A 12,417-nucleotide genomic window follows, 5' to 3' on the forward strand; every position below is an offset into this window, starting at 1 on the left:
AAAATGGAGGAAAGAAACCTTCAAGATTCAACTGCCAAAATGAGATTCTTCCTTAGAAATTAAACCTATTCAGTCCTCACGCCTGACCAAATGGTGCGTGTGCATATAGTGCCAATGTGAACAAACACAGAGTTGAATGGCGATTTTTTTCTTTCTTCGTACAACCTTTGAACTTAATGTTTTCTGGTTTCCTTCCTCCTATCTGCGCCTCTCCCCCACCCACATCCCCCGCTCGTCCGAGTCTTTTCCGTGCCACCTGCCGTCCGAATCAACAATAAACTGTTGATACAAGCACAGGTTGTCAAAATGATGTCCGCAATGCGTCGTCTTCTCAGGGGTAACAATTTCTCAGCCTGTCAGATCGACTCGTTTGGCTGTCATTTTTCGCGATGCACAAACGCGCACGAACCGAACTTTTTCTGGATTCATTTCCTTTGTACGACTTTATTCTTTAAAGGGACATTACGGCCTGGAATGCTCTGCATTGGGCTAAAAAACGCGTTTTAAACGAAATTATACTAATTGGAAAGAGCATTTTAAAATGGGATATATAAACGTCTACACAACTATCCTTTAAAATCTGGGCGTTTTTGCGTTACTCGTGCGAGAACCATGCGAGAACGAATTTCGGGGACACAATTTTGACTCCGAAAAAATCGAGCTGTTGATTGCTAGCTGTCAATCCTGCCGCACAGTGAAACGTATTCTGGGGATGCGTAACAAATTTGTGTATTGGCGTTGTGTGTATTATGTGACACACACACACAATGTGTATGCAGAATATTGAATAGAGACGGCTTGAAACACATATGCTCATGCCACAAAATTTCCGCCGGGTCCGATGTAAACAACCTGGGTTGTTCGTCTTTTCTCAGGAACGGTAAGACATGAGATAAGTTTCCTTTCAACCAGACATTTGAAAAAGGATAAGTAGGCTAAATAATCGAAACAGTGAAATTTTCTGGGATTTCAGGCCGTAACGCCTATTTAAAGTTTCCAATTCTCCAAAGACAATGTGCATATATATATTTTTCGGAGTTTTGATGGAATTCATCCCAAGTAATATCACAATTCTATTCTTGAAACAAGTGACATTAAGTTTTTCAAATTCACCCTGACGAAGGCATAAATTTTTCACCGCTCGTCCCTGTTACTTGTCCCTGTTAGCTACAAGTAACAGGGACGAGCGGTGAAAAATATCGACTTGTTTACTTATAGCCACAATAGTCACGAACTTCATTGCTTCACATGATGATGCAGTTGATGCAGAAGGATCAATTCATGTTATAGGTGACGAAATACATGCATGCGTGAAATTAGTTTCGCCCCCTTTTAAAATTTATTTTGATGAAATCGTCACCTCCAGTTCAAACAGAAAAGACTCAAGAGTCATCCACCTATCACGGAATGTTCAAGAAACGTGACTTTTGTTGAATGCTGTCAAATTTGACCCGTCTGTGTCGAAATTCCTCCCGAAATCCTCCCCTTGAATTGTCGCCCCACGGGGCGCCGCATAAATGTTGTGTTTATTGCATCCCCTTGGCAGCAATTGAGTTTTCCTGCCCGTCTAAAGTGCCTAATATCATGTAATCATTCTTTCGGTGGGGATCAATATTCCTGGCTGTCGTCAAAGGGGAAACAAAATGTAACACTGACACCCGCTGTCTTGTTATGCATCTATACATATTTGCTTTGGGGTTATTCGCAAGGGGGGCAGTGTATATACGTGGTGTATATGACGTTTTGTTTGTACCATATGCTCCAGATTGAGTCAAGTTTCTGCCCAAAGATATAATAATCCATTGGTCGTGACTCGAGCCGTCGAGTAAATAGCATGACAATCTTCATACGGTATGCAACTTGGTTTCAGTGTTGAAAATGCATAGCCTTTGATCAAACACCATGCAGCTCTTGACTTTTCGACCGCATATACCAATTTCTTGAACACACATGAAAAACAAACCAGTCTTGAATTAATAACAATAAAATGACGAACAAACGGAATGACACAGAATGACAACTTTCCGCAAAATACCCCAAATCAAAATATACTTGTGTCTCCAAAGATGAAAAGAAGAAAAAGCAAATTTGAGTAAGTGATAGTACTGTTGCTGAACAAAATAAATTTGAAGGCACATAGGATTCTTTGCTTTTCATGTATTTCTGTTCGCTTTCACTAACACCACTCAAAAACCAAGAGAAAAATGTTCAAAACCTGACCTGTTGAAGTTTCAGCTTATTACATTTTTTTCCAAGAAAATACCGACGAGCCATGCACAACCTTTTGACCACGAAACACGTTAATAATTATAACTTTTTATTTTGCAACGATCAGTCAATTGAATGATCGTTGGAAATCACCTACATTTCTTGATTTCTTCTAACTGAGAGCAAGTCAGATGGAATATCTTCACGGTTTTTTTAGTACGATCAGAACCAGTACGATCTTTAATCCAAATAAGCTTTTGACAATAATTTGGGAGGTTATACTTTTGGGATAAATGCAAATGATCCTATGTCTTTTAGTGTCTTGTTCGACTTTCTGGGTTTTATTTATTCTGGAGGGTGGAACGGAATAGCAGATGCAACCGGTCATCGCGTAAGGTATTTAAGTTTATTTTGGTATTTAATGAGTTTATGCGACACAGGATGCACAGAGTGCGCTTTGATATTTTTGAGCTGGCTTACTCCATCGATGGCACGTATATGAATGCCTCGATACCAGGCAATGACAGTGTCGAGAAAATAGAATGATCGAGTGTAATCTTCGATCCACAGCATGCCCCATCGGTATTCAATCTGATGGAGACTCTACAAGATGAGCCCGTTAGATGATGAATGATACCACTCTCTCTTAACCCCCGTGTGTTTCCCCGCGCACACCTCCGAGCATCTTCAACCTGTTCGCCGGCCATCAGGAAAGCTATCGCGGGGGTGTCAGACCTCGTTGGGCCGGCGGTTAGGGCGAAATTGATTCCGTCGCCGCGGTCGGCCGTAATAGCTTTAGGGGGTCGTGCTCGCCGACTTTGCATAATTGGCTTGAAAAGGGCAGGTGTAGTGCTCAAAGTCGACTTGGTTTTTCTTTTGTCCTGTTCACTCACGGAGAGCATAAGATGCGTAAAGCGCTTAAATGGGCGACAGAAAGGCGTGACACGCACATTGAATTGAAATGAATACTTAACGATCTTAGGTGCAGCTTTTGTCACAAGTTACCTCTCTGATTTGGATATTGGAAAATTAAAGTATTCCATACGTTTCCTAGGATTTCCTGCGTTTTGGGCTATACAGCGCGTCCCAAAATGTGCGGAACATTTTTTTGCGAGGCTTTAGCGTCGGCGCGCAATCACGTACCGCCATTATTTTTATACCGTTTTAAAGCTTGGAATGTTAGCTTTTAAAGATCCCTGGCGAGTATTGGTTGATATTTAAAAGAGTTTTAAAATTATTCGTGTTCAAATAAAGGCATGTTGAAAACAACTCAACCGATTTCAAGGAAAATCTATGATGCGGTACATCAGATGCAAACTCGAGTCACACTTTGAGCGCGCTTTTTGAATAGGTATACGTACTTTGCAGGTGATTTTCAAAATTGAACTTGAAACGAAGAACAATATTGTGAATTCATTGAAGGTGTTGTCTACGTGGATCGAATAGAATAGGAAACACAGAAAGTAAAAGGCAGCGACATCGTCACATCATGAACGTGACGAACCACTTCCACATTAGAAAAAAAGTGCGCATGATTGATTTTCCTTGAAGTCGGTTGAGTTTGTTTTTGACGTGCCTTAATTTGAACACGAATCCTTTCAAAACCCTTTTAAAAAATCAAACCAGTACTTACCAGGGAATAAGATTCTAAGCTTTGAAATGATATCAAAATATTGGCGGTAAGTATTTCCGCGGCGACGCTAGAGCCTCGCAAAAACAATGTTGCGGTACTTTGGGACGCGGTGTATTGTTACGGTAGCTGATTATAAACATTGAAACTGCACACAACCAGAGTGCGCAGAGTTATATTCACTCGATCGAGAATGGCTATTCACTAGACGTCTGTTCATGCATCTGAGTAGACAATGGGCCTGATTTAGCCCATTCGTTGTCGTTACGGGGTAGTACTATCCGATAGCACTGCCCGGCTCACAGGTTATATTATCAGTGAAGTCAGTTAGTCAGGTGCAATGATAACTCTAGGCCAGTTCTCTGGCACCATTAAAAAAGTAGTTTCTTTTTTTGGCCCTGTATAAATATTAACAGAATAACAAGTATAGGCTACATAATTAGTCTCATTTGGAGAAGACAACACCGTCTTCCAAATCATCTTTTGATCACGTAGTACGTTATAAGTCTCTTTTCTTCAAAAACTGCTCTTAAAAGCGCTGCCTGTGGCAAGTCGTGATTGAAAATGACCACCTCGGCTCCAAGTGAATGATCTCATCAACAGCCCCAGATACGTGTCACGCGTGCTAAATCATGTGTTAATTGCCAATGGAAACTGACTGGTAACGAGTTAAAAATTAAACGTGTTGTACCCCGAGTCGATATGTTACCCAAAGTGTGAATGTACTAAGTGATAGACGTAATTTCGTTGGTGTCCAGAAGTGCTGTACAGTGCAGGCTGAAGCAACTCACGATTGATGTTCATGGGAGCTATGGGCGGAGACAGTGGTACCAGCTACACTGCATTAAAGATCATGGAATCGTTTCTTTGGTTTAAAGGGAATATACAACATTTGCAAACATCGAAAAATAAAACTACCAAGTTTTACGAATTACCTTACAGGGATGTTGGTAAATAACAGTCTAAAGAATCTTATAAAATTATGGCACCTGGTGTGAAGTCATTTTCAAGAAAATGATATTTTTGTATACATTTCAAACGGTGGTCGGCCGACCACCGTTGGAAAAACCTAACTATTTTTCAAATACTGCTCCAACTTTACCCTTGTTTAAGTCAAAATTTTGTTTGCTATTGGTTACATGTTCATGAACGGGTGCAGGCCAGCTAGACTGGTTCCCTTACCTTAAAATTTTCAGGCATCTATAAATTGATCCATTTTATCTTTATTGGAGTCAAGGAACCAGACTACTTGAACATTTGTGTTTTTCTTGGTTTTTCCAGCATTTTCGAACACGAACCTTGAAACACGTCAGTGTAACAGTATTTGATCTATTATACCAACCCCTAAAATACTTCATTTCTGAAAATTACAGCAAAAGCCAATGATGTACATTCCCTTTACAAGCATGGGATTTCTATTGGATCATTTACTTTTCAATGAATTTTGTTCGTTTCCAATGATGACACCACTCAAAATCCAAAGAAGAATGCTCAAAACCTTTAACCTGTTGAAGTTTCAGCTCAGTGGATATACTTTTCGAGAAAACAGTGCAAAAACCACGCACAATCTTTTGATCACGTCAATATCACTTCTTACTTCCAAAAGTCAGTCAAAGAATTGATCGTAGAAAAGCACATACATTTCTTGATATCTTCTAAATGACAGCAAACCAGACGGAATAATTTCACAGAGTTTGTAGTACCAGTACGATCTTTAACCCAAGTAAGCTTTTTAATTACAATTCGGTAGGTTACTGTTTGGATAACTGAAAATGATCCTCTGTACTTTTGCGTCTGAATTCTTGTTTCAAGGTGGCAATTTTGTGGAGTTGCCCAGAACATAATTTGCTAAACACAAAAGAAGTTTTGCTTAGAATCGACAGGTTACCAGCTAACATATCGTGTGTTGTATATTGCTTGCGCCTGGTTCCCAGCAGATTTTTGTTGAGCAAGATGCTTTGTTTAGCAATATTTTTCTGCCTAATAGCCGAATGAAATTGGGCCCATGTCTTAGAATTAAAGGTAATATACGACATTTGCTTTTGCTGTAATTTTCAGAATTGGATGGATTTGGGGGTTAGTATTTTACAGCAAATATTGTTACACTGACGTGTTTATGCTGGAAAAATAAAAAATAAAAAATAAAAGGTTCTTGTAGTCTGGTTCCCTAACACTACTTCAGACAAAACGGAGCAGGAAGTAGACTAGCTGGCTCGCACCCGTTCACAGATGTGTAACCGATTGCAAACACATGTGGACTAACTAAATTTGGTAAATTAGGGGCAGTATTTTAAAAATAAAAAAAACTCAGTTTCTTTTTTTTAAACGATAGTCGGCCAACCATTGTTGGAAATTGGTACAAAAACTCCACTTTTCATGAAAATGACAGCACACCCGTGACCAGGTGTCATGATTTCACAGGCTGCTTGAGACTATTATTCACTTACAGTCACGCTAGGTATTTCATAATAATATGGTAGTTTTTTCTTGTTGATGTTTGCAAATGTTGTATATTACCTTCAAGCATACACGCGGGGCATACCGTAGCACAAAATATCGGACACCCTATACGCCCTCTCAAAAATCCTCATGTACGTATTGAGAAGCATTATCCCATTAACGTGTCACACCAATCAAATATATCTGGATTTTTTTTGGCACCGTGGTTTAGCGCTCAGCAGGCAGATTTCAAATCTGTTTAACATTCCGACCCTCTTAGAAACTGGATACATGATTTATACTGAACGTGACGATATCCATTGCGACAGGCCTCAACAGATACGCGGTCGCGACGAGGCAAATTCGCAGATTCCAAGTCAATTTTCCGCATCGCTTACATGTCCGCGAGGAGTGCTTTCCTCCTATAGGCTACTAATACACGGCCTCATATTTCGTTCTTTCTATAGTGCAGTGCCTCTTTTGCAAGCCGATCTACAAGTCTCAAAGCCCCAGTGCAACGCCTTTTTGGGTTTTATTTTTTGTTCCCTTGCACTTAATGTTGAATCCCCAGAAGAGTCGAGTTGGCTTCAGTGAACAAAAAAGTAGTCAATCATCACTCAGAGCCGTTTTCCAAAACCAACAATTTGACCAAACTATTGCACACCAAAGCGCTTACTTTGATTAGATAAAATCTGACCGGCTATCGAACAAGCCTTATCGACTTATCCCCCCCCCCCCCTCCCAAAAAAAACCTACAGTCGTGGATACTGTTTTTTTAATCATTTTTTTCATGAAACACGCGTGGTAACATCAAGCTGCTGTGCACTAAGGAAATCACAGAAGCGTTTTTTGGATGTGGTTCTGGTGAATGGGTCATTTTGGGGGGAAGTAATATACATGTATTTTTATTTTTTATTTGTTGGTAAATATTGTTCAAAGCGTTTGGTTGTTGTTGCTACTTGTGCCGGTGGTGAGGTGCTGGTGCCATTATTAATCAGTCACTCGCATTCATAATTGAAATGAAAAAATCGGGGAAAAAGTGTCTTTGTGACATTCGCATCCCGTCAAATACACATTTCTGTTGGAAAGCAATTCTTGAAGTATTTACATTCTAAATAACTACACTCAGATTTGATAATAAACAATCCAACATGCAGCGAGCTGAGCCCAGATGCATTGACTGTTTTCCTGTTTTAATACGATCGAAGTTAAGTGTTTGAATGAGAAGAATCATACACTAACTTTAATAAGAAAGGTGACATTGAGCAAGTATGAAACACAGTTATGTCAGAACCACTATGTATACCAAAAATAACATTAAATTAACAACAACAACAACAACAACAACATTAACAACAACAACAGCAGCAACGACAATGGCAACGACAGCAACGATATAACAACGACGACGACAACAACAACACCGACAACGACAGCAGCAACAGCAACAACAACAGCAGCAGGAGCAACGACAATGGCAATAACATTGAACAATTACAACAGGAACAGCAGCAGCAGCTGCAGCAGCAGCAGCAACGAAAACGACAACAATTACAAGAACGATATAACGAGGACGACGACAACGCCAACAACGACAACGTCAAAGACAACAACAAAAACAACCATAGCAACAACGATGGCAGCAGCAATGACAACGACAACAATTACAACAACGACGACAACAACGACGGCAACGACAACAACGACGACAACAACGACAATATCGACAACAACAACGACAACAAAACAAAACGAACAAAACACGTGGGTTATAATAATATGCTGCTCTATATCCATGGCATATAATGGGACTTCACCATCACACCTTGTATTTTTACCCACCTGCTAGTGGTTCACTAGATAAAAAAGGCCGCAGGAATAACGCAATGAGCATGTGTGCCACCTGTCGAGAAAATTTATTTGCACACCCGTGTTGATTTCTTCTTCTTTTACAGGGTCGTGTCGCTAACTAGGTTACCAGAGTCGATCGTTCAGTGGAGTGAGCAACTTCAGGTAAATGCTTTAATGAAAGGTACACCCCGATTCACACGTAAGCTATGCGTGAAACAAGAAGCGAAGTATTCCCGCTGCCTACGCTTGCATTAATCATTTCTTTGGAAGGACTGTCGAGGAATAAGGTGTCCTAATTACAACAGGAAACTTGCCTTTTAACACTTACGGCCGGCGCTAGCTTTAAAGGGAACAAAACTGATTTTGCAATACTGTGTGTGCAAAATGAAAACCCATTGATGCGGCACGTAAAAACAAAATGTCCCATGTTGACCAGAAGCAGAACTGATTATTCTTGTATAGTTTGTATTGCAGGTGCTTGTCCATAATAAAGCGTTGTGAGTACAAGTGCGCGCTATGAAAATATATTGGGTAAATAAAAAGAATAAGAATTCTTCAATGTTGTACTTTAATTTGCATGACTGCACGTAGGCTGGCCAAAGTAAACCGGTGTACTACGCTAAGTTTACTCGTGGCGGTCATTCCAGTGCGCTTAATACCTCAGTGTCGTATCAGGTCCACTGATAACACGAATCAATACTTTCTCTATCTAGACTCGTGGTGGCAGCAGACTGCTTTCCCCCTGGCTTCAGGGGTGCACACCAGTAAATAGGCCCAGAATTGCCTACGCGGGCCAAATTACGACTTGTGTGCCCTCAATGTCTTTGCTTTCATAGAGCATTTTGCGGACCTTGAACTTAAAGGTTTGAAAAAAAAAAGATGAGTGGAAGCCGTGTACAGGAGTGCGAGCTCCTATTACTGTGAAATACGGATGAAATTGGGCCAAGGAATTGCTCTATTTTGCAATGGAGCGCAGGCATAATTATTAAAATTGGCGATGTGCCACAAAACTACATTTAGGGGATCATCTTAGGATGGAATTTTCTCCCAAAAGTCATCCGATTAATACCCAAAAATTGAACCGAAAATTAAATATGATATAATAAGCTTTACTCTCAAACACCTTGGAGAGTAGTGAGTATTTAAAATATTTGGTCACATTCAGGACAAATACTCGCAACTCACCAAGGTGTTTGAAACACACATCAAACTAAAGCTTACATCATCATATTTAATTTTCTGTCCAAATTTGTTGGGGTTAAGGAATTACTTTTGGGAGAAAATTCCGTCCAAAGATAATCACCCCTAAAAGTAGTCCAGTAGCCCATCGTCATTTTGGAAATTGATGCCTGTGCTCCATTTGCAAAGTAGAGCAATTTTGTAGCACCAAATTTTATCCAAATTTAACAATCCCTCAAGTTGATGGCCAACAAAATTGTTTACAATCCCTCCATGTCATGGCCAAAAAAGGCTTGACAATCCCTCCAGTTCATGGCCAACGAAATGCTTAACAATCCCTCAAGTTCACGGCCAACAAAATGCTTTACAATCCCTCAAGTTCATGGCCAATTACAATCCCTCCAGTTCATGACCAACAAAATGCTTTACATTCCCTCAAGTTCATGGTCAACAAAATGCTTTACAATCCCTCGAGTTCATGGCCAACAAAATGCTCTACAATCCCGCAAGTTTACAGCCAACGAAATGCTTTACAATCCCTCAAGTTCATGGCCAACAAAATGCTTCACAATCCCTCCAGTTCATGGCCAACAAAATGCTTTACAATCCCTCAAGTTCATGGCCAACAAAATGCTATACAATCCCTCAAGTTCATGGCCAACAAAATGCTTCACAATCCCTCCAGTTCATGGCCAACAAAATGCTTTACAATCCCTCCAGTTCATGGCCAACGAAATGCTTTACAATCCCTCAAGTTCATGGCCAACAAAATGCTCTACAATCCCGCAAGTTCATGGCCAACAAAATGCTTAACAATCCCTCAAGTTCATGGCCAACAAAAATTAATGCTTTAATACTGGACAATACGGGCATGCCAATCGTGATTTGGCTGGCGTAGGCAATTTCGGTCCTATTTTTTTTTATTACTGGCCTGCATCCTATGCAGAGGTTTCTTTTATGACGTTGTGATACTTCAGCGGTTACAGTGTTCTTCAGTAACCCCATTCAGGTGTACCAGCGGACGTTCACTTTTTTACAAATAAAGTCAATGTTGACTCGAATTTGAGTCAATATTGTGAGAAATGGAGGGACCTTGTCCAAATAGCGTAGGACTGGTCTGACGTTACACAAGTACAAAATATCAACATACCTTGTTTGCCAAATCTCCTTAAAACAATCTTCAGTGAGATGAAAGAACGCATGACCACAAACAAAGTATCCAAATGATCATGAGAATAGAATTATATGTGGACGGTTTGTACATTTTTTTGCAATTCACAGTGCTACAGAAAACGTATATGTTAATTGTGTAGCCCTGAAATTGTAGAATGCATGGTATTTTTTTTGACACTGACCTTTAACCTTTCATCAGGTCGTCCGTTACGAGCCTGGCGGTCATTTCCACGCCCACTACGATTCCAATGAGTTGGACGGTGAGATGGATTGTATGTTGAACGGAGTTTCTGGTCGATTCTGCCGGTATGTATATATGTATGTCGGGTTAAAAACAAATGAGGGCGCTCGACTGCTTTACCGCCAGAGAACCAAGCAGTTGAGCTAGTTCGGGCGCGAACTATTTTACCGTAGTTTTTCTAACTTCGCTCGAACGAATGCAGCATTCATTTTGCACATTTTTGACTGACGATTTCATCAAACCAGAAGTAGCGTGTAGTAAATAAAATGTAAATGAAATCTATTTATCTCAAAAGGATGTCTTTGTTCAAATAAATAAATAGTTCAACCGAAATTAGAATTTTGTACTTCTCCTGGTTTTTTGTTTTTGTTTATAAACATATTCTTACCATTGAACCGGACGTATTGCCCAGTAGTTTCGAGCCAAATCACCCCCTTGTTTTCTCAAAAACAAACGCCAATCCTCTAGGTTTATTTTTTATAATTTAATGGTTTGCTTTTGACAACTATCCTTTTATCCAAAGGATTGTTGGAAGGAAGTTGTATTCTAAATTTGCACCAAAATTGTGGCTGTTTTCGCAGAGACGAATCAAGTGCGATGCGTGCCTGATACAGATTTTTTTCCCTGCGTCAAAACTGCGACAAAAAGTGAAGAGTGTTCGTCTGATAAAAAGACAAGTTGATTGGAGTGAAGCAGATCGATTATAAACTTTGGAATTTATATTACACATTACTGCCAATTTTCGTCTAGGTTTATGACCATACTTTACTACCTTGATGACGATGTCAGCGGAGGCGAGACTGCCTTCCCTATAGCGGACAATGGTACTTATTCGGACAGGGTAAGGCAACGTACATTTATGAATCATTCACTTCATATCTAACCCCCCCCCCTCCCCACCCCCTAAAAAAACAGGCTCGTTTGTTGATGATTGTTGGTAATTACGGAGGCCAAAAGAAAACATCGTGAATGTCCTTCACAGCAAAAGACTTCATTCTGAAAGACTTCATTCAAACATTAAGCGAAAATGTGACAAGTGTACAAAAAGTGACGGCCTACATTGTGTGAGTATGTAAGCACCGGTAATCGTGGACCCGGAAAAAAAGGGTTAGGGCACAAACAATACGTCCTCGATTGGCCGAACGTCCACGATTGAAATTCGTGTACAAAACCAATGAGAGCTGTTGCTAAAAAGTTGGAGTACAAACAAGGGAATGAGGATTAGAGACAATATGGGGTCCACTGATTGCCGGTGTTTACAAAGATGTGGGTTGGTTATTCAGATTGAGGACTTGGGACAATGGGACAATGCCGGCAATAACAATGGGCCCGAGGGCCTGGGCACTAGTCCTCGGGAAAACGTCGTGTACAAACCTTATGGGAGCTGTCCAGAAAAAGTTACAAACAAACTTAACAAAAGGGAACAAAAGGAGGAAAGGGGCAGGTCCTCATGACTATGTTAACCAAGCTGTTTTAAAAGTGTATAGTAAAACACGACTTGCGTTTGTTTATGGTGTAAATCGAGGACACACACATGCAACATCATCGGTGAATCGAGGACACGAACCAAATCGAGGACAACCTCGATTAGAAAACGTGAACACAACTAATGAGAGCTGTTGCGAAAAAAAATTAGAGGACAAACAAAGGAAAAGGGAAGAGGAACAAAAGAAAATCCTTGATTTACGCCATAAAC

The 12,417-nt window shown here is 40.3% G+C and overlaps 1 protein-coding gene across 2 annotated transcripts in view; it reads left to right on the forward strand.

Annotated features, from left to right (window-relative positions):
• LOC119736413 (transmembrane prolyl 4-hydroxylase-like) overlaps nucleotides 1–12,417 on the forward strand; it is a 33,796-nt gene that overhangs the window by 19,657 nt on the left and 1,722 nt on the right. For both annotated transcript variants that reach the window (XM_038210432.1, XM_038210433.1), the window contains 3 exons: nucleotides 8,233–8,290; nucleotides 10,680–10,786; nucleotides 11,472–11,562. In XM_038210432.1, coding sequence (XP_038066360.1) covers nucleotides 8,233–8,290; nucleotides 10,680–10,786; nucleotides 11,472–11,562 — 256 coding nt within the window. The remainder of the gene's footprint in view (nucleotides 1–8,232; nucleotides 8,291–10,679; nucleotides 10,787–11,471; nucleotides 11,563–12,417) is intronic.

Source organism: Patiria miniata, unplaced genomic scaffold (assembly GCF_015706575.1).
Source record: "Patiria miniata isolate m_02_andy unplaced genomic scaffold, ASM1570657v1 HiC_scaffold_3, whole genome shotgun sequence".
Lineage (NCBI taxonomy): Eukaryota > Metazoa > Echinodermata > Asteroidea > Valvatida > Asterinidae > Patiria > Patiria miniata.